At 33.7% G+C, this 23,402-nt stretch overlaps 3 protein-coding genes across 6 annotated transcripts; 1 reads left to right on the top strand and 2 right to left on the bottom strand.

Annotated features, from left to right (window-relative positions):
* Nucleotides 1-616: 616 nt before the first annotated feature.
* rap1b (ras-related protein RAP-1B homologue) lies at nucleotides 617-11,160 on the bottom strand. 2 transcript variants are annotated; one of them, XM_026834409.1, is made up of 9 exons: nucleotides 11,053-11,160; nucleotides 9,886-9,965; nucleotides 9,670-9,738; nucleotides 9,174-9,230; nucleotides 8,556-8,696; nucleotides 6,883-6,977; nucleotides 5,771-5,816; nucleotides 5,022-5,127; nucleotides 617-1,878 (listed from the first exon to the last, which is right to left on the bottom strand). In XM_026834409.1, the coding sequence occupies exons 2-8, from the start codon at nucleotides 9,940-9,942 to the stop codon at nucleotides 5,044-5,046; spliced, it is 549 nt and encodes a 182-aa protein (XP_026690210.1). In that variant the 5' UTR covers nucleotides 9,943-9,965; nucleotides 11,053-11,160; the 3' UTR covers nucleotides 617-1,878; nucleotides 5,022-5,043.
* Nucleotides 11,161-13,053: 1,893 nt separating this feature from the next.
* Nucleotides 13,054-19,852, top strand: LOC100184082. Of its 3 annotated transcripts, none has more exons than XM_002123767.4 (9): nucleotides 13,054-13,208; nucleotides 14,499-14,614; nucleotides 15,236-15,410; nucleotides 15,820-16,054; nucleotides 16,291-16,481; nucleotides 16,942-17,174; nucleotides 17,445-17,610; nucleotides 18,833-19,036; nucleotides 19,484-19,852. In XM_002123767.4, the coding sequence occupies exons 1-9, from the start codon at nucleotides 13,178-13,180 to the stop codon at nucleotides 19,744-19,746; spliced, it is 1,614 nt and encodes a 537-aa protein (XP_002123803.1). In that variant the 5' UTR covers nucleotides 13,054-13,177; the 3' UTR covers nucleotides 19,747-19,852. The 3 variants fall into 3 exon arrangements, with proteins under 3 accessions (XP_002123803.1, XP_026690431.1, XP_026690432.1); XM_026834630.1 differs by having other exon boundaries at nucleotides 15,236-15,437; nucleotides 19,484-19,847; XM_026834631.1 differs by lacking the exon at nucleotides 18,833-19,036 and having other exon boundaries at nucleotides 15,236-15,437; nucleotides 19,484-19,847.
* On the bottom strand, nucleotides 19,235-23,323 carry LOC100181701 (gem-associated protein 2). The gene is made up of 8 exons (XM_002124469.5): nucleotides 23,060-23,323; nucleotides 22,864-22,939; nucleotides 22,346-22,519; nucleotides 21,836-21,923; nucleotides 21,531-21,667; nucleotides 21,054-21,172; nucleotides 20,615-20,720; nucleotides 19,235-20,001 (listed from the first exon to the last, which is right to left on the bottom strand). Exons 1-8 carry the CDS (start codon nucleotides 23,236-23,238, stop codon nucleotides 19,909-19,911), a joined length of 972 nt encoding a protein of 323 aa, XP_002124505.1. The 5' UTR covers nucleotides 23,239-23,323; the 3' UTR covers nucleotides 19,235-19,908.
* Between the last annotated feature and the right edge of the window lie 79 nt (nucleotides 23,324-23,402).

Raw genomic sequence — 23,402 nt, 5'->3', positions numbered from 1 at the left:
CTTACTTTGGTGGTAACAACTATCATTATAACACTACAGACGTACTTCATAAACTGAGTGCTCAATTAACAGTATATGTACTAAGTTAAAAAAATCTTCTTTTTCTTGAATTGGGCAATTCATTAGTGACCACTAGGTCGGGGAAATATCCGTTAAAGTTTTATGGCTAAAAAACACCTCTTCATAATGGTGGAACCATCGAGCATCGAACCTGGTACTATCTGGTTACCAGTTAAATATTTTTAGTATGAGTTAAGATGGGACATGTTATATTCTCTTTTCTAGTCCTAACGTATGGCAGTAAACATAGAATGTTTACAAAGTTTTATGGCAAAAAAACACTTCTTCGTAGTGGTGCAACTATCGAATCTGGTACTCTTTGGTTACCAGTTAATTAATTACAGTATAGAATGGGGTAAGATGAGACATGTTTTAATCTCTTTTCTGGTCCTAACATGGCAGTAAACATAGAATATTTACAGAACTACATAACCGTCCATGTGACTCTAAAACAACTTTGTTAGTTGTAAAAAATAAATTACAAAACATATATAATTTGGGTCCTAGAAGTATCTCATCTTTCCTGAAGTATTATACACAACAAAAAACTCGAAAATATTATAAGGCCGGTACTTTATTTATTTATGTACAAATCGTTACATTCAACTCGGAATTAAAAGCATATTTTAGGAGTGGGTTAAAAGATTCTACCGTCTAATTTGAAACCAAATCTAAGGCGAAGAATGCAGCAGTTGTGGCACCGCTACGCGTTAAAATGCAACACTATTAGAATGCAATAGAACTTACGCTGTGTTATTCGACTAGGTTCAAGGTTACAAATGAAAATATGAGATTTTCTAAAACTATTTTCTAGGCGAAGGAGTTAATTTAAAGTGATGAAAAAAAAGAGTTACTTAGGTTGGATAACAGCAAGGTTAAACGACGTTATATGCAATAAAACAGCAAAGGGAAATGCGTACTTGCTCGTATAGGAAATAAAGAGGCGAAAATATAACCCTTTGTGGTCGTTGTAGGAGGGCTCTTTATACAAGCAGAGTTGGGGGATTCTTGCGTCATACTACTCCATTATGACGTCACTATGGGTGGAAATGGTCAAGTGTGACGTCACAAAGGTATATGTACAAAACACTGATCAAACTATAGAAGGTTGAAGGGGTTATGCGGACGAAATCATTAAGTTAATGATTTTACGCTTTCTGCTTAATAGATTAGATGCGATTAAAGGTTTCACACGATCCGACAAATAAATTAATTCACCAAGCGAACCACAGTTCATCCTAAGCACCATGGCAGTCGGGGGTTGGGGAGGGTAGCGGTGTCTTTATGAGCGCATGCGGATATTTTGTTACGAATTGCCCGGGCCGAAATATGAAGATTTTACCAATTCGAATTATAACGGAAAAATTAAATCCAAACGAGTAATTGCTGAAATTATGCAATTCTGTTCATTTGCGACGTCATAATTATTCGTGACGTAACGCACACAAAAACTGGTGCGGGCAACTCATGACGTCATTCGGTCGGTGGTGCGGTTTTAACACAAAATAATAAATACGAAGAATTATTTACTATGGGTTTAGTTATTGTTGTGTTAGATACGTAGCGGTGGTTCCCCTGGTGTGAGAGCGAAACACTGCGAAATAATGATTAAACTAAAGCCCATCCGTTTCAAAGCAAATCTATGGAAAAAATGAAAAAAGGTAAAAGTGAAGCAATGCTTGCTTCGTGCTAAACGATGTCGCTTGCTTATTGGATGGCTCGGTGATGCGGAACCGTCGGTCACGAGATGTTGTTTAGACGGTTCGAACGTGATTGGCGGAAACAAGGGACGAACTAACCAATCACAAGTAAGGACACCTGGGTGGGGAAAAAAAGAGTTAAAAAAATGGAAAAATATTTACCAACAAAGTTACGTATGTGGTAATTCGTAAACGGGCACGAAGTGTATAAAACAGAACATTAGTGTTATACCGACTGGCGTTGGCCAGACACGCGAGGATAATCAAGTTTCGATCTTTCATTAAGGTGTTTAAAACCTTCACAACGTATAAACCAAATCTATGTTTACCCATGTTTTATAAGGTATAACTATTAACTAAGACGTCACATATTCCCATATATAAATAAACTGAATATAGTAGTTTACGTATACATATATGTACAAGGTGTCAAAGGTGGTCAGCGGTTGCCGATGTACAAACGATGATGTAATGCAATTTACAAAGCAAGGAATTGGCGATGACGTCATATCCCGTTTCGCTCCCATAGACTGTGACGTCACATATTATAGAACAGGTGTTGTCATTAAAGGGTTGGGTCGAGTTAAGAGATACTTGTACGGACATGCTTTACTGTGGGCCATAGATGGATATGTTAACATTATTCTGTTGTGAAAATTGTGTGAATGAATCACATTTATTTATCCTCGCGTGGCGGGGCAATGACAGTCGTTGTTTATTACACGGATGTTCTGTTTCATATATATCGTGCCTGCTTACGAGTTACTACGTATGTAACTTTGTGGGAAATTGTGTTTTGTATCGGACAACTCATTAATAACCACTAATTTAAGCGTGAATTAAATTCGTTCGTAAACGTTAATATTTTTAACACGGGTTTGAGACAATACACATTTTTTGGTCAGCGTACTGATCCGGTTTTCTTTCTTTATATAAGAAATGTATACACTGAAATACACAATATAACATATGGGTGACTTAGTGACTTGATTCAAGATTTAAAGTCTTGCGTGTGTGGTTGGTTGGTTTTAAGTGGGAGAAAATTTGACGCCTAATTAGTTTAATCTCGGCTTTGCGTACTGCACCACGTGCTTTATTGTGTTTGTTACGTCATAATCGCATAACCAGAGGAAGCGGAAACGCGGTAGACGCGTTTGTTCCCACAGCAACCGGTAAAGGAAAATTAGAATTTGAAATAAAGTAAAGTATAAAAGGTCAGAAATCACCATGCAACTTTTGACGCTGTCAATCAAAATGATTGATGTTTAAATGCGTTGTCGTGCGCGTATAGTATCATGCACGCATATGTGAAATGCCGTTGTAATACAAAACGACAACCAATTCAATGAGTTGAAACAAATACATTACCTATACAGTATAGTATATAGACAACGTACAACAAATTAAAATTGTACAACAAATTAACTGTTCTGGGATAAGAGCCTGAAATAATCTCATTCGGAATCAAATATGTGACACATACTTAAACACATATTACAGAACAAAGAAATTTACAAAATTGGTATATAAACTTAATGTTGACAACAAAATAACAACTAGACTCAAATTTTGGAAAAGATGCTTTAACAGATATTTTTTTGTAATATACAAAACCAAAATTTAGTTAAAACAAAATTACACAAAAATAATGAATACTCCTGTAATGAAAGTTGACAGGTTTTAAACTTATTTATGTACAAGGTAATATTCTGTAGTGAGCGGAGGCAGTTGTTATTTTTATCAAGCGTTAACATAACACAATGTGGGCCAACATACCTACTTCCTTGTCACCACTGCTGTATATAAATATAATACAGCCCTCTGTAATATACTGCGGTGTGGCATAACATGGATGTGAGAATTAAATGACCAGCTTAACCACAAAGTAAAATTAAATTTAGAAAATTTTGAATTATGGATATTGTTAAATTTATAGATGTGTTTTTAATTTTTTAACTATGGAATAGCATAATATTGTTTACTGAATCATGTACTTTAAGAATAGGCAGAAAACTGCTATGGCAGCATATTTGTTAGGTATGAGTGTTGTTTATATGGTGTGGTGATAGCATGTACATTCCACGCCATATTAAGGCACATCAAAATTTCACTACAAAAACTTAGGTTGTAACAACTATATATATTGAAATCGGAAAAACATTTTTTACCACTAAGTGTTAATATGAATTAGTCAAATTGTCAAACAACGGTAACCAGTTTTTGAAAGGATTTTGTTCAGTTGAATTTGCAGGGAAAATGAAACTAATTTAATTTTTAATGAAAATATATGAAAAACTATTTCAGTTTTCCTATTAAAACAAAAGTATAAAGTGTTGTCTTATCCAATACCAATGACATATTATTAAAATTGATAATATTCCATTTAATATGAATATTAAGGCTCCAACAATCAATACAACTTAGCTGGATAGGTAAAGTACTTAAGATCCATTACCATAAACCGCTATGTTAAAACCGTAAAAACACAAATCTCAAAATCTAATCGATCACGCCAAAGTGATACAGATAGTTTCTCCATACAAGGGTTGGAGAATCTTAGTTTATAGCATTTTTGCTGTATCAGTATAGGCACCACACATGGGGTGGTAGGGTGGGCAAGTAAACCCAGGATTTTTTACATTATTCAGTACATGTTATAACTAGTTGGAGAAATGTTGTCAAAAGGGGTTTTTATCAGTCAATGCATCTCTGGCCTTTTTAAAAGTTAGGCAACTATTTATAGTGGTTTATATTTCACAACAGAATCACCAAATATACAAAGACAAGTATTCCGATTTTGAAATACATTGCCAGTAAACCAAAACTCCCAAGTTCACAAATTCGTGACCATTCACAAATTTAATCTGCCAAAAAATTCCCAATTTACTGATTGAAAAGTTAACCGAAACAAAATACCATGTTGCCATGCAAATCAAGCTTTGGGGATTTGAAAGGGGAACAAAAATAAAATAATAACGACTTGAAGAAATAAAACTGACGTCTGATCTTGAACAACTGAAGTTTTGAGTGCACATGCTGCCCAAACCCCACTGCTACAGCTCAACCTTTTATTAGTAAAGCATTTCATTTTTAGAAGAAGAATTTAAAAACAAAAAAAATTTGAAATTTTTGTAGATCAATTTTTTTTAAGCATTAAAACAGTTTGATTGTCGTTTCAATGTATTTCACCAACTGAAAACATACGTTTCAACATGCGTGTTACTGTAAGGCAACTGTAGCAGCGTGGGATGCACAACTTACCAGGGAATAATGCTAAAGATTTCTATAGAATATTGCAACAACAGCTTTCTTTGGTTACAGGGGGTGGTTGTTTTGAATTGATTTGTTTGACTAATTCGAAGAATGCCTATGAAATGCAAAAGCATGAACTAGAGCTTACAACTTTTTCAAGCTGTGATCCAACGCAAGCTGCTGCATTCAAGCACAACAGGCACAAAATGCGAAAAAAACGGTCAAAACTACGGAAGCGTCATCGGCTGATGGTGATTTTCTGACCAGCACTTACCGAGCTGGTTAGGGTAAGGTTACAAAACAATACAACCAGAGTTTTTCTTCTTTTTCTTCTTAGGTTCTGGTGTTTTTCGGTTGATTTGTTTCACTAGGTCGAAAAAAATCTACACCCCAGGTTCAGGAGAAATAGTTTTACATTTAGGAATATTTTTTTAAACCATTGGTATAAAAGAATAACACAAAAATTTGGAATAAAAATAACACATATTTTAAATGTGTAACCAGAGATAGTAAGACAGATCAGTTTTTTTTTTTTTGTTGAGTTAATAAACTACTTTTTTATCGAAAACTATACATTTGTGGATGTATGCATTAGCTGTACAAAAACCATCTACCAAAAATATCTTAAGTTATAGTTAAAAAGATAATAAAAATCTATAAAAATCTTGAAAAACATTTTGTTTGGCGCTTTTAAAAAATTAAAAAGTGAAATTGACTTAGATGTAAACAAGTTAAGACTGAAATAAAAAAATACTCACATTTTCAACATTGATTTTGGTCCTGGCTGAAGTCTCCATGAAGGAGCTGCAAATTGAGATGGAAATTAAGAAATATAAAAAATAAATAATTCTAAAACCATATCCTCACAACTCACATAGACTGATGTTAATTGTTTGAAACACGATCAGGATATTTGGATATTATGTGCTAAAGGTGTCCTATTTTGCCCCACCCTACTAATATAAGATTTTTTGAAGTAGTTTACTTGAGGAGTTCTTTTTTATTTTTACACACACTGTAATACATAAGCTTTATACTTAGTGATACATTGATAGTTTGAAACTTATATATAATACATCATTATTGGCAATTGAAAAAAACACCTTAAGCCACTTAAAACACTTCCTTCAACTTATAAGGTTCTTAAACTAACAATGGATAAGTAAGTCAACAGAAACCACGAAAATAAATAAGAGCATATGACTGGATATTCTATTTGCTCTGTTTCCAACTGGATTCCATGCCAACAGACATACATATGATGTATGTAGTTTTACATGAATATTATTAAAATATTAAGTTTGCTCAGTTATTTCAAGGATTTAATTTTAAAGTGTAAGTTGGTAGTGAGAGTCACATATTTGCATATTTCGTACCATATTAAAATATAAATAGGAATCTTAGACCTATACCATATATTATTGTTTGACAGCGGCAACAAAACCAACACAACACATCCAAGGTTACAGGTGTTAAATAAACATTTGAGCAAAAGCCAATAACAGACTCACGTTAAGTCAGAAAAACATCATTTTTAAGCAACTCAGCAAAAACACAGATAGACCACAAGGGTAATATATTATACACAAGCACACAATATTGTCACTTTAATGTCTGGGTTATTTTAACAATGGCAAGTTAAAATGAACTAGTATAAAACAGAAATCCAAATAATATTTCCTTTACTATTAAAATAGATTTTCATACGCATCAAACAGCTCCAACAATAAAAGTAAGAAGGCCTACTCAAAATAGCGGGCAGTGGCCAAAACATTTGATTAGGATAATGTATTCTGTTGCAGTGTACGCAATGCAAATTATATCGGTATCTCTTAATATAAATTTACATACACAGATCTATCTAACTTACCAATGCCACTGCCTAGATAACAGTTCCCCTTGCTCTCTTGTTACAATCCTCTCGTCTTCCAAATCGCATTTGTTTCCAACTAATATCATGGGAACCTGAGATGAAAGAGTTATATATATTATCATAATTTTATACTTGAATTGGGTAAAAAGATAAGCAGTAGTCACTATATCAATATTCATAAATAGGAAAGTTATTTCACATGAAAATGTGTGATAGTTTAGTTTGAGTGTTTACAAACGAATAGTTTCTTCAGCCTTTAACACCTAATTTAAGGCAAACTTAAGTTTAAATCGCAAAATTGTTTGTTGGTTGCTAAGAATGAAAAAGATAGGCAGTAAGCGCTTACATCAACATTAGGTTAGTTATATCTCAACACAAATATATAATAATTTTTTTATATAAATCAAATTACCACGATTGTTTGCCGCAGCTTTTAGGCTTTACACTTAGTTTTTTAACAATGAGATTTTTAATTTATTGTTTAAGTATCACAATCTCAATGTAAAGTTTAGGAAAAGCTGTTTGTTTAGGTTCAACACTAAGTCCCCAAAAACGACCTATTCATTATAAAATGCCAATTGTAATTTGTTAATTCTAACCCATATTCATATATAAGTAATTACTTTCTTAGACTTAGTTGAACACAACACATATTATCTCTTAAGCAGCTAAGAGTTTAAAGTGTTTAAGTAAAAAAAAACTTTAAAAAAAATTGATCAATTCTTTATTATACCTAAAACCATAAAACACTTGACCAAGCTATATCCTATTATCTGTGGTAGCACATTAGTGACATGCGCTGTCAGAATTTAATAATATTTGATGACACACAGAGGGGGCTGATATAAAGGCATATATAGGACACCAGGGAATTCAGCTTCCTATAACACATGAGAAATCCTACTAATATACAGTCTATGAAACATGTTCAAAAGCAAACACAAGAAAGTTAAGTTATTGGACTAAGTTAAGTTATGTTTAGTTATTTGAGTAGGATGAGTTATATAACTAAATAAATACTTTAACTGCAAAAGTGCAAAATATGAATCTTGAAATGTAAAGAGCGCTTTTTTTAGTTAATGATAAAATGTGATATATAGGTAAAATCTTTCATTTAAACTCTGATTTATTATATTACATCAAAATCAACTTTAACCTAATGTAGTAGTACTGGTGGCACACACTAATTCAAAACACACAGTAGTATTTTTCATTCAGTTCAGTTGACAAACTTCCTGTTAAAACAACAAACGCAGATAACTGAACCGTTTATAAACTGACAAGTTTATACCAACGCCGCTCTTTTTAGTTTTGAATAGCGTGAAGTAATCAACAGGTTATAAGGAAATAAAAACGAACCTAATGTTAGTTACCAAAGATATTGTCAAACTCCAAATATTTTGTTTTACAGTCACAGACCAGATTGTTTTGTTACGTTAGCATTACACAAAGTTTTTATATGATACAAGTCTGAGAATTTTATATACGATATACATAATAAAAAATGGGGTTATATACTAATTTTATGATACTTTTTTGGCATATTAACGTAAGTTGCACACAGTTTTACATAAAAACGTGCTGAAACAGTGTTACTATAATTTGATAGCTTATTAACCTGTCATATTGCACACAGTTTACGAATCCAAGACCCTGGATGTTCCACTTACCTCATCAGTATCTTTTACTCTTAATATCTGCTCCCTTAAGTCAGTGAGATCATTAAACGAGGCTTGAGATGTGATGCTGTACACAAGCACAAACCCTTGCCCATTCTTCATGTACAGATCTCGCATTGCCGTGAATTGTTCCTAAAATATTTGGTGCTTTGATAAAGTAGTGTATCTACTATCTAAATTATATATATACACATTTTCAGGCATTTAAAATTAGGATTTCTTGATTTCTTCCATGTAAAACTAACACTGTCTGACAATATATCTTAAATTGCTATAGTAAATTGCTATAGCAAAAATTCTTCCTACATTTTTAGCCTTATTCAACTGAAACGAAGTTTTAGAAAAATTGAATACGCACTAAACAAGCACAACACAATACAATACAATACAGCATAGGAATATACATAAAAAATAATACCTTTCAAACATTAACCAACAATCTACACATTACACATACAAATGTATATAAAGTACACCAGTGAACAGCACCCATTTTACAACAATAACACTGCCCCACCTTTTGCTGCGAGGATAAATAAGTGACATTCATTCATTCCTATTATATATATAATACACTAATATCTACATAAAAGAAAAAAAGAGACTTACCGTTCCAGCAGTATCAAGAATTTCAAGCATACATTGCTGGTTTTCTGCCTCAACTTGCTGGAAAAATATTAATTTTAGTTATCGGCTGAAAAAATTTATGTCAAATATGTTTTGAATTTGAATATTTAACTTGCATAGATTTTTTTACTTGTTGAACTTTCAAAAACATAAATTTCAGTGTAGCTCTTGTAGGTTTGAATAGCATGGCACACACAACATACTAGAATTACTTTACTAAGACTAGCTATATCAACTCATCTACTCAATTACACATATTTCCGACAAATATGTTGTATAACAAAAACTTTTGTATTATCATTTACTTAAAAGTTACAAAAAATTGAACATTTTTTGCAATTTAGTCTAAATGAAACTTTAAAATTTAGCCATACGATAAGAAATGCAACAAAATACATAAAAAAGCATAAACTTAAGTCTATAAGCCAGATTATACTTTTCAGTACTTTATTTTTTAAAAAGAAACGCATTAACATACTTTTCTATAGCTGTCCTCAATGGTGGGGTCGTATTTCTCCACAAAGATTCCTTGGACAAATTGAACTGTCTGTAAAACAAAACAAAAATTGTAAAATCATCATTGTGACTTCAAACAGGATACAAATAAAAAACATGGTTTATCATGTAGCAGACAATTTATTATTTGTTTAACCTAACGGGGATAACATGTAAAGGAAATATGAAATAACTTTACCAGTGCACTTTTCCCCACACCCCCAGAGCCAAGCACAACAAGCTTGTATTCCCTCATTACTAGACCTTTGTCACCGGGATCTGAAAAGATAAATCAATATTTAAAAATTTATATATACACATATATATACATAAACTTTTTGAAAAGGGTTTTCAATAGAGAATTGTTAAACCGTCTGCTGAGTATGATCGGTGTAGCGCAATTTTTTTTACAAACTTTTAGTTTTGCACGCCTTGGTCGTAAATGTTATTTTTTAAACAATGTCAATAAATAATATACATAAACTTTTTGAAAAGGGTTTTCAATAGAGAATTGTTAAACCGTCTGCTGAGTATGATCGGTGTAGCGCAATTTTTTTTACAAACTTTTAGTTTTGCACGCCTTGGTCGTACATGTTATTTTTTAAACAATGTCAATAAATAATATACATAAACTTTTTGAAAAGGGTTTTCAATAGAGAATTGTTAAACCGTCTGCTGAGTATGATCGGTGTAGCGCAATTTTTTTTACAAACTTTTAGTTTTGCACGCCTTGGTCGTACATGTTATTTTTTAAACAATGTCAATAAATAATATACATAAACTTTTTGAAAAGGGTTTTCAATAGAGAATTGTTAAACCGTCTGCTGAGTATGATCGGTGCAGCGCAATTTTTTTTACAAACTTTTAGTTTTGCACGCCTTGGTCGTACATGTTATTTTTTAAACAATGTCAATGAACCAAATCTGTTTTAAAATAGATATGTAAAAAGTGTTATTTCCTATTTTGCTTGCTGAGATCTTATAAAGAATTGTCATATTGCGCAGACTGAATGGTAAAGGGTTTATTCACAAGTATTGCTGTTATGAACCAACAAAGGAAGACAGTGGGCCTACTAACCACAACTCCACAAGTATCAGTTCCTTAAAAATAAAAAGTTCCTCTTAACCACTACACCAACAGCTTAAATCAAACAGACATGAAAAATGCTTTGTTTAAAAACTGAAGAAAAAAAACACCCAGAATCCTGTGACAGTAAATCATACTCTTGTACCGGCACAGCCATATCTAATAATTAATTACAAAACCCATTACACACAGCACAGCTTAAACGTATTGGCATCCACATCAATAATGGGGTTTGTACCAAATTATACAAATGTTTCAACATTCAATTAACCTTACTAACCTTAAATTAATCTCTTTTCTTTCTTGTGTAATTATGGCGCTTAACATACAACAGCTACTTACAACAGTCCAACAGTATACACAAAACTACAAGCTCTGTAATTATAATGGTCTCATATATTATGTTGTAATAATAATAGACTAAACAATCTACATACATATATAATACATTTAAGTACAATAAGTGTTTTTGCTTTGTATAAAAATGTTTAAATACAAATATAAACATGGTTTAAATTGAAGACAATGAAATTTTATAACAGCAATGCAAAAGATTAAATTGCAGTTCTATCAATGTATACTGAACATTTTGAGCATACATTATAACTTTACAGTACTTAAATAAACAAGGAATAAACACACTGTTGTAGTTGTAAGTTGCCTAACAACTAAAAAAATATTACATAAAAAAAACATCTAATATTTACACTAACCATCTAGTATTATATAAAGTGAATTTGCTGCTGTGGTAGTTAACCAAACGCACACAACACGCCCTATTGAACATCATGTGCTAGTTACCAGACAAGCGACCTAAATCCGCTTTGTGTTTTGAAAAGTATCCAGCCACGCCTCACAGACGAGCCATTTTCTCTCGCGCAGACTGAAATATATTATACTGACCAATACACCGAACATTAAATTTGTCAAAAATGTGAAATTAAAAAAGGAACTACTTAAACTTCTGCTTCTTTTCTGCTTGCATGTAATTTGTGAATGTCGAGTTCAGTCACGGATGAATGATTAGCGGGGTGAGGCCGCCACGCTCAAGTGCGCACGGCTTCGTTCAGAAAAATGATAGATGCTATCCACTTAAGTGACAAATCTTTTTCTATAAAAGTGGGCCTCTACAAAAATTTGGTTAAATCCCGACAATAGGCAAAATAACATTTATAATGTGCTTGCGATTGGATGCAGCATAACTGTTGTTTGATGATTTTATTGATAACCTTATAACGGCGCATCTCTGCGAAATAATCCATTTTGAGTTGCTTTGGTACCAAACCAGCAGCTGGATTTGACATTAAACCAGTAGCTGTATCATTATATTGGACATCACATTCTAGGGAAATGAAGTTATTCATATGTAACTTTCAGTTCTATTGAATTATACGGCAAACACTGTTTTCAATATACACTGTTGATTGTGTCAATCAAGTCGCCCTATTTTAAGAATGGCTGTGTCCTCGACCGGAAAACAATAACAATATTGTCCCGATTTCAATAGTAGCGTTGCTAAACTGAAAATAAAATTTGGCGTTTTGATTTCAGTTACTTCTATACAACAATCATATTTCGGCGAATTAGGAACAGGATTCGAGTCCCGATTCTATAGTTTGACGTCCCATATTATAACACGAATAAAAGAAACGGAAATTATCAGCGATATTTAACTAAACGAATAAAATATTTAATAACTTCTAATAGTCAATTATTTATTTTAAATAATGTTGTCGGAATTGTATCTGAAAACACTGAATATGTAGATATAATAGGTTGGGTTAGATAAGACATGTTTTCATTTTGTTTTCTTGCCCCATTTGTTAGTAAACAAAGAATATTTACAGAATTTCATAAACGTACCCTCGCGACTCTGTTAAAAACACGATCAGCAAATATGGGCTTTAGTTGCTGACGGTATCTAATCTTACCCAACAGTACTATATATTTCAAACTGACCAAGTAAAGTACACTGATCAGTAGCGACATCTCGCGACATAATAAATCGACATTACCACTACGGCTTTACTCCGTTTTGTTGGCCGACCAAACAAATAAATAAAGAAGAAGGCATCACCAAACAAATGCAGGACATGGTTTGCGGTTGCTGTCACTTGGACAAAGTACCGTCAAGTGCTATCTATACACCTGGTATCCCGGGCAATATAATTAGTTTTTTTCTTACGTAGCAGCCTATTTAATTAGACTAGACTGCACTTTACGTGCTGAAATACCCCGTTCTGTTTTAAAAAGTCTAGGGTTATTGTCAGTTTAAATTAAAATCTATTTTATCATTTTTTAGCAATTCGCCCTTAGAAGTTGCAACAGACTTCATAAGGAAAAAATTGAACAATTTTTATACCAGTGCGTTTCCGGATTTTGAGCGTCAATATTCAACAATTATTATGAAGATTTACGTTGGAGCTTTCTGTATCGGTAAGTTCGGTTAGAGCGTTTTAACCAATGGCTCATAGTTATTTAATATATTTTATACTACAGTTTTTATCTTAAGTATTTGCTAAACTGTGGAATATACACTTCACTTTATATGCTTACAAAATGTTCTGTATTGAGTAAATATAGTTTCCAAAATATAGGTCGCCTAATAAGTTTAGCTTAATGTTTGGGTCCCTATTAAATGATTAGGCATTCGGTTTGGGAAAAAAAGGAATTCTCTGAATATGAATTAAGCAAGATTTTTTCAAACCATGTAACAAGATATTGGGCATAAAACACTGCGTTACTTCACGTTGTCAAGTACCAACCACTTTACAGTAGTTTTGTGTAATACGGGGAAACGACTGTTATTACAAAGTAACGTATTCTCGGAAACTCATTATATTTGCTAAAGACAAGCGAGCTCAAGGTGCACGTACAGTTAATTGCCGGGTGTGACGTACCAGTGAAAATCGCGCCATTCTTGACAGTACTTTATGGCCCCTAATCCCAGTAATCATCTCTCATCCATCGTTCCCCATATGCGATTTACAACTTAAAGGTTTTCCGTTGTAGAAAGAGACCTATAAATGGAAATTGTGTGTTATTATATTTTTTAGGGTAATGAGTATATAGTACTGTGGGGATAAGATGGGATACCGTTTCCATAATGTCCTATATTTCCTGATTGTGATTAAAAAATTAACAACGCTCAATTTCCAAATCGGTCTAAAACGGATATTGCCCCTTTGTGAAAACGTTTTAAAATTGAAATATGCTTAAGAATTTAATTATAACCCCTTGGTCTAATTATAACTTTCATGCAACAGCACAACTTCTAAACTTAAGCTTTAGATGTACTCCGCATAGAATCCCTAATGGACAATATGTTTTATCTTCCAAATACCGATTACCTTTACTACAAATACATTAAACTTGCTGTATGTTAGTTATTTATGATGGTACTATATTTAACCTTTATATCGCAAACCTCGGGGAAAGCAATAAGCTTGTATACTTTTTTTCTCACGTACCATTACTATATTTTAAAATGATACATTCTAAAGCGAAAGTACCTTTGTATGTCACACTTTAACCTTGATAAGATAGTTACTGTTACCACAAAATATCCCATATTTTCTAATCATATATATATTGTAAGAATTAACAACGCTTGTTCAGAGACGTTAGGATAAGGGTATATAATTTTTAAAGACTTCAAAATGGGACGATAAAATTAAAACCTGGATCATCTTAATACTATTTAAACTAACATTTATATATACTCAGGTTACATCGTTATGTTGAATTTGAAATACATTACCGCGACAAATGTAACCGGCATGGCTGCACCTAAACAAAGCATTGTATTTACCAACGGAACGTGGATGTACAACGGTACTGAGGTCAGTTTTTGCATCTTGTTTAAACTAATACTACCAGTTAAATGACGCTATTAATTTCTCTGATTTTTACTCCAAACTCATAGGTTTAAAGTTTTTTGTTTTTTTTAAAACCATATGTTTAAAGTCTGATAAAAAAGTATACCCTTATATAACCGAAGAAGATTGACAGTAAACCATTTTTTGTATTTAAGACCCAATTCAAGTGCTACACATACAGTTGATAACTATTTGAGCGTTTCGTAGAGGAAACCACATTATAGTGACTTATTTTTCTAAATGGCCTAACAAAATATATTACTTCCGCAGTTTTAGCAGAAAATTAGTACCCTACCGGTTGCAGCCACTTAAATATTCTTAGCGGCCTACAATGTCACACCTTACAAAGTTTATAAATAGTACTGCGCACTGTACGAAATACGCAAAATATTCCATATTTTTATTCGTCTTTTTAACAATGCTCAGTTAGAGCCGTGAAGCTACGGGTATATAATTCATTAAAAGTTCCTTGCTTGCCATAAAAATGGCATATCTTATCTAAACCTATTGTAATCATGCAGCTATTTACATATAAACATAAATAAATTACCAATATATGCTGAATAAAATGTTGCTCAAATACAGGGCCGAGTAAGTCCATATAAGGAGATTCATATCCCATCTTCGTTTATACTCTCTCCTGCCCTCCTGCGGGATCAACGTCTGAAGATGACGCAATCTGTGAGAAACCGGAAGCGGAAGTTAAAGATGGATCTTGTCCAATCACTGCTCGAACAAGTGGCATTTGATGACGAAGGGGGTACGTCACAAATCTTAACCGGTTTCGGTACATTTTATTTGATTATACTTATTCGTATGCTAATCCATATTTGTTTTAGTATAGGTAGCAGTACTTTGCAAGTCTGCCACACGAGTGTCAGAGTGTTTACCAATTTATAAAATCTTGGTATGAAACAAAACACCCGCCTTGTAATACAACTGTCGTTGCCCGGGCATGCGAGAATAAATAAGTTACATTTATTCATTAGTACAACAAGATCACGTTTAAAACAAGGTTCACATATCTAAGTTAATCGTATAATTACGTTCATTGAAGAATATTACTTTGGTTTAAACAAATCGCAAAATTTATTAAAACACAAAACCACTGTACTATAAATCGAATTTTCCATTTAGCATTAACTAAAGCCATTAACGTTTTTTTTTAGAAATTATACCCGGACAGAAAATATGTCTTCCATTAGTGAGCGAAAAAACCGTAACTAAACTTAAGCTGACTCGTCTACCGGGGAAAAGAAGAGATTTTCCTGAGCTCAATCCGAACCTGTACATAGTAAGAGCTATGCGGCAAATTTTAAAGGGAGATTTCCGAAAACGGATGGGACGTGGGATGGATGACGTTATTATTCCACATCCAACGCGAGTATGGAACATTGACTATTGGTGAGCACATATCCATAGATAATATATATTACTGTGTGGCAAGATAAGATTCTACCGTTAGAACCTAAAACTCATATTTTCTGATCGTGTTATTAACAATTAACAGCGGTCTTTTAGAGTCGTGGGTATGTGGTTATATATTTCTGTAAATATTTTTTGTTTAATACCAAATGGGACTAGAGAAAAGAGAATGAAAACATGTCCCATCTTACCCCATCCTACTATATACCTTTTAGCCACGAAAACAACAGTTATGTTGACCTCGGTACGGATTTTGACTTGGACGATCACAGCTTTACATTAACTGCACTTATTCGTCTGCGGCCAAGTGACAACAACAGCAAATCAAACCGGGGTGCTCGGATTATTTCGAAACGGGACACGGATAATTATGGTTGGGAGTTTGTGGTACCAAGCTACTACGGCCGTAAGTGGTTTTGTTTGATTAATAAAAACGTGTACCTTAAATATCTTAAGTTGCATGTCTTCCTAAACTGCAGTTGGCTATAAAGCGCAAGACTTCCTAATATATTAGGAGTCCGTGGTCTAAAAAGATGTAATGTCATATTTCATTCACCACAGTTTTTATAATGGGGTGGGGGAAGACGGGACACCTTTAGCACATATTATCCAAATATCTTGATCGTTTTTTTTAAAACTCTTTAAATGTTCTTTGTTTACCACCAAATCGGACAAGAATAGAATAAAAAAGTGCCCCATCTTTCCTTCCCGTACCATATATAGCCTATATAGGTTATGGACTCAAAACATTTATTCTAAACTTTGCAGAGGCATGAACCCGCTGTTACAGAATAGGTCGCGATATTAGATAGTATAAAAATTAGATAATATAAAAAAACTTATATCTTTCTATATTTTTCCCCCAGAAACGATCTCGTTTTATGCAAATCAAAGTCCAGGCCATATTGACTACGGGAAATCGTCCATACCAGACAACAAATGGACAGTTGTGAGCATTGTGTTTGACAGGCACCAGTACGGTGATAGCATTGCGGTTATAACACCTTATATTGACGGCATGCCAGATGGAAAAGGAACTTACATGCAAGTTGTGGGAAATTTAAGCAGCAATGCACCCATGACTGTCGGCCATGCAAGGGTTAGATTCTTTCGTTTTTATTTTGTTATCCGTTCTTGTTTCGGAGGTTTATTAGTATTATAGTAGGTTGGGAGAAGATGAGATACGTTTTTATTCTATTTTCTCGTCTCATTTGGTAGTAAATAACAAATATTCAAAGAAATATAAAACCGGATCCTCACGACGCCCATGGACCGTTGGTAATTGTTTAAAACATGATCAGGATATTTGGATACTATGTGCTAAAGGTGTTCTATCTTCCCCCACCCTACTATATAACATTATCTTCAGGACGAAAAAGGAAGATTCAGCAACGGAAGAAGAGATTTCAGACTTCCAGGAAACCCGCGATTTAACCCTCATTTTCAAGGCGATATTAAAGATATTTACATTTGGCACCAAGCTCTCGATAAACGACAGATGAGACGACATGCAGCAAAGTTGCTCAGAGACATAGGTAAATGAAAATAGTTTAGCGTTCAGATAGAACATAGTAATCTGCTTCTCGCATTTTTAAACACTAATCTCGTATATATGAAAGGCATTTACGACGTGCATACTTTTAAATGCAACTAATCTGTGTACGGTAAGGTTTGTATAAACTTTCAATGGCTTTTTTATTTGTAAACATTTCAGCTGACACGTGCCTACAGTCCTAGCCAAAGTTGTCCTAACATGACCCGTAAACAAAATGGTGCATTTTGTTGACAAACAATGAAAAGTGTTTGTTTATAGCTGGGTGTGGTACACCAGCTGGTCAGAATGAAATGTAATACAGTATCCAATTATTATGAAACGTAATTAATACGATACCGAAACAGTAATATTACAGCAGCTGCGTGTGTATAAACTTTACAATTACGAGTTCCTATGTGACCGGTCACACCCAAGTTATATTTACGCTTGTTAGAATAGTATAGGCGTGTACTTTCTTATTAAATGGTTAGATTATTGTTTCTAAATTCCAAGCGAATCGAAAGTAAACGTTTATGAGAGAAATGCACATGGCTTCTGTTAAATCGCATAGCACACAAGTCGTAAAAAGTTTTGACAGCAATAAAGTATTTAAATAATAAAGTAAACTACACGATGTCTACTGTAAACGTTTCTGGGGTAAAGTTGAATGCATGCTTACACACGCGTCGTTGTACAATGGTTAGCCGGTCAGCCTCTTATTAAAAAGTTTCGCTTCAACACTGGTCTAAAACTAAATCGTCAGCTATATACGAAATATACATATAAATATATATATATATAAATCACCCACAAAGTCACATACATGGTGACTAGTAAGTTGGGAAGAGGTGTATTAAACAAAGCACCGGTTGCATTCATTTATTCAAGTTACACATAGCAGGGTGGGGAAATATGGGACACGATTCCATTCTGTTTTCTCGTCTTTTTTAATAGTAAACAAAGAACATTCAAAGATTTATAAAACCACGGCCTCAGATATAACCATTTCATTGCGCTTATTCAATTTATAGTGGAAAAAGAGTCGGCAACTGCAAAACCAACAATTAGGATCTTAATGAATGTGCTCTTTCGCTTTACCTGCACTTATCATTAATTCTCGGAATAAATTGTAGGCTTGTTTGCTCCATGTACATTGGTACTAAACTTCGTTAAATTGGCGTTAAATCACTGTTTTTAATAACTTGTGATAATTTCTTTCAAAGGGAGAAGACCTAATCCATGTCCTTGGGGTTACGAGGAGTTAGACTGCAAATGTTACAGGTTGTTTGAGGATTTAAGAACTTATCGAGACGCATCCAGAATATGTGCGTTGGAAGGAGGGTTCTTAGCCATGCCCAAATCGGCCAGAATTCAAGATTTCTTAGAAATTTTGATGCAGCAATCGGACTTAACAACTTTTTGGATAGGCGAGTCACTTAGTATTTTACCCTAACAGCACTGGGAATATTTTAGGTTTCTTTCTTGGTAGTATTTTGAGTATAGTAGGGTGGGGAAGATGGGACACCTTTTATTCTATTTTCTCGTTCCATATAGTAGTAAACAAAGAATTATAAATTCGTATCTTGACGACTCCCATGGACCGCTGTTAATTTCTAAAAGTGCGCCAAATATATCGTTGTACTTGTTAAAAGTTGAGCACGAGTAAAAACGTTTTGAATAAGAATTAGTTTATAGGTAGGACTAGAAACAGTCCTGTAAACACGCTACGTTTCCGAAAACTGTTGATGGTTAAAACTAGGTATTTCATGCAAAAGCTCTCTACATTATAGTATTTGTCTATCATTGCAAAACCCAACTCCTAGGAATACAAACCAGAACTCTTCTCTTGATTAATCATTTTCACACATATCCAGGTTTGGACGATCTGGACTACGAGCGACGAAAGGTCTGGGCGGACGGAACGGTGTGCAAATATGACCACGGTGAGGACTACAACTGTTTTCCGAGGAACCGGCCAGACAAACAATATCACACAGAAGATTGTGTGGAAGAAAGCAAAGGAGATCCAGAATTTAAATGGAATGACGAAAACTGCATTAAAATGAACCCTTACATTTGTGAAATTCCAAACACAAAGAAAGCGTGCGAAAACGCCAAGGAAAGTATGACGTCTTGATGCTGCAACACTTAGTGTTAAAACAATGCAAATATACGGCAATACTTTTCTGTCGAATTTATACTTAAAGAGTTGGTATATAATAAATAGCATTAAATTTATTGAATTTCGAAGATTTTCTGCGAGGTAGGGCTCTTGCAGCGTTGAGACGAATATTTCATATTATGCTGGATCCAATAAGTCAGATTGTGAGAAATACCGACCAACGATGCAAATGATCAGGTTGAGGCCGTTTAAACTTTCCTCATTTGTGCTCTACATATAAAAGATTCATTGATACAGTACCTCGGTGAAAGATGGGACATCTTTAGCACATAATATCAAAATATCCTAATCGTGTTTTAAACAACTAAAAACGGTCTATGGAAGTCGTGAGAATACAGTTATATATTCCTGTGAATGTTCCTCGTTTACTACCAAATAGAACAAGAAAAAGAATGAAAAGGTGTTCCCTCGCAGCCCCCCCCCCCACCCTACTATACACTTTGGAGTGTACCGTATACATATGTAGGTAATGTATCAAACGGTGGTAAACACTTCTTCAGCAAATTAACATTTCTAATTATCCTCTAACCGCCAAATCCTTTCCAAAACTTAAACCATAGTTTATTTAGAAGTAAAGTAGGGCTCTCTTAAACTTGTATGTTAAAAAAACTTAAAAAACTTAACTAAAAATTTTCAAATATTGTGATACCTATTACCTATTGTTACAAAAGTTGTTAAAAAATTATGACTGAAAAAAATAACATTTGTTTTAAGTAACATTTGGTACCCAGTTGAGCAGTTACAGGGTTAAAAGTAAATAATTAAAACCGAAAATATAATAACAATTCATGTAAAACCCTAAACCAGTAAAAATCCTACTTACATTTTGATCTCGAAGTTTTGCACATTCTCGTGATAAATTACGCAACGTGGACACTACTGTTGGGAACAGTGGTTTCTCAAGTAATGTCAACAAAGTAAAAATCCATCTAAAAATTATATAAATTTTTTAGTGTAGTGTGGTGCATATTTACCACAAGCACTTGTATTAGTCTATTTATACTTACAAATTTTATAGATTTCAATATTTCATATTATATATACCTGTTTTGAGGTGTAATTTACTTTGAAAAAATAGGGTAGTCCTAGCTCATACAAACTACGAAAAGAAACTTAGAAATAAAAAAACAGCCATTAGATATGTTAGGCTCAAAAAGGAATAAGTTAATGTAACAAAGGAATATGCGTATGAGTATGACTACGTCATTTTTATGGCTGCAAACAATGGAATTAAAAACACAATAAAACACAGATGAACCCACCTTCCCTGTTGCTTTGAAAAACCAGATTCGTTAAGCCATTTTATGTGGAATTCAAGATTTGATTCAATGTGCTTTTGTTCCATTCTTAAAACTATTCTCATTAAAGGAGGGTACCCTTCCTAAAGTACATGATAACAAAATCAGATATTTAGTGATTGTTGGTCAAAATAATAAATGGACAAATTTTAAAGGACCTATAACATTATTATTTAAGTATGCATATATAGTATGTTGGGGGAAGACAGGACACTTTTTACACATATTATCCAAGTATCCTAATCGTGTTCTAAACAATTTACACTGGTCTATGGGGGTCGGTTTTATAATTTTTTTAATTTTCTTTCTTTACCACCAAATGGGAGGAGAAAATAAAATGAAATGAAATAATATAAAAACAATTTTTAACAAATGATTACATCATATACAATAGACCTAATATACGTTTAGTATTATTTACAAAAATAAGCAAAAAATTACCTGAAGTGTGGAAAGATCAACGATCCTGTCTTCCATGTCTCCCATCATTGGTGATGGAGGATCATCTTTTGGAGGAGCAATTGCATCCGTCATCATTTGATCTTCTTCTTCTTCACTTTCACCCTCATCTTCCTCACCTAGGATCAATTTGTGAAGAATGATCAAACCATCGACTTTTTGACTCATCAAGGTTAGGTAAAAGTTTAACTATTTAATTTAATTGTTTAAGAGGTTAAGAACATTCATGCTTGCATATCAAGTCTTAAACAATTTAAATAAATAGTGATGTATTGGTTTTGACTCACCAACATGTTCAGAGATAGGTGTCGATATCTTTTTTAATTTGTTACCAAGACAAAAATATTTCCAATTCTGTTCATCGTCCCAATTTGGCTGCGAAAAAACATGGTTTACTATTGAGCTATCAAAGTGAAAATGACAGATTAAAAAGGCAATAGGTAAGAAGTGAGGTTTAGAGTAGTAAGCAGATGATGAAGTAGGTGAATTCTTTACTAGTACCAAACTTGGTTTGAATGTATAAATTGAACTCTTTATCAAACCGTCTAAATTATTAGCAAAAGCAGTAGAGGTCGACCGATATATCGGTGGATCGTTAATTATCAGCCGATATTTACTATTGACTGATAATCGGTATCTGTAAAAATGGGTCAATCTATAAATCGGCCATGTGAAGTGACGTGCTCTTGATTTTTACACGACAGTGTGCATAAGGTAGGTATTACACACAAAAGACACAGCCTACGCAATATAATATGTTATACGATCTAAACACTAAAATAATACAAAAACCTTACCAAAGGATAAATTGGTAACTTTGGTCTCTTCTTCGATTGTCGTTTTATTGATTTAAGTCGAGCGATGTGTCGTGCTAGATCTTCCCGTGCTCGACTGAATGAAACCATTTGATGGTCGCACCATTGCTTAGTTGGTGCATGCTCTGAACCAGGCAGTTTATGATGTACAAATGACTGAAAATAAAAACAAGGATACAAGATCAAAGTTAAATGAATGAATGATTGAAGCTTAGCCATCCTGTCAGGATGGAACAACAGTCGTAATAACACAGGTGTTTTGTTTCAAACATCTCATGCTTGCTGAGTTACCACCATACCACGTATTTAAATTTGCAGGGAAACATTTGCCGTTGAGTGTCTTGCCCAAAGACACACACAAGTCCACAATGGTAGTAACATCGAGCACGAAACCTGTAGACTCTGGACTAGAACGCAGGCACCCCACGCACTTTGCTATGGCGCCGTAAACAAAACCTATAAGCTTCCAAATGTATAATCAATGAACCATATTTACTTACAGTAGGTTTTGAACTTTTGATCTTCTCAGGGTCAATATTGGCAACAACAACATCAGGACATCTCTGTGCTTCATGCCTGCAAGAATATGAAGCAAATATATATTACTATTGGTGGCTAATATTAATGCAGTGTATACTACAAACCATTAGGTTTAAAACGACACCCAAAGGATCATTGCAGTCATGTTTAACTTACCAGACACTTTTTAGGTAATCATGAGGGTTGCTAGGTAAAGTTGGAGAAGGAACATAATCTGTGAAATCGTTTCGATCAAGCTTGAAAAATGGACTGCTGCCCGGTGCGTGGTCATATTGTATCGGATCTGCCGATAATTTTTCACCGGTTGGGCATTCTGATGTGTTTATTGATGACATTGTTGCATTAAACGTTGGGCAAAGAGCCAAAGACAGCAAGTAACGAAATCCCAAGAGCAAAAAGTTGTTTATATAAATATTGGATGTCTATGAAACATGTATCATAAAAAAGTATTTTCGTCACAAATATGTTTTTAACTATATGGAAAAATGTTTTAAATTCA

Source organism: Ciona intestinalis, chromosome 5 (genome assembly GCF_000224145.3).
Source record: "Ciona intestinalis chromosome 5, KH, whole genome shotgun sequence".
Classification (NCBI taxonomy): domain Eukaryota; kingdom Metazoa; phylum Chordata; class Ascidiacea; order Phlebobranchia; family Cionidae; genus Ciona; species Ciona intestinalis.
This window is presented reverse-complemented; position numbering and strand designations above follow the sequence as displayed.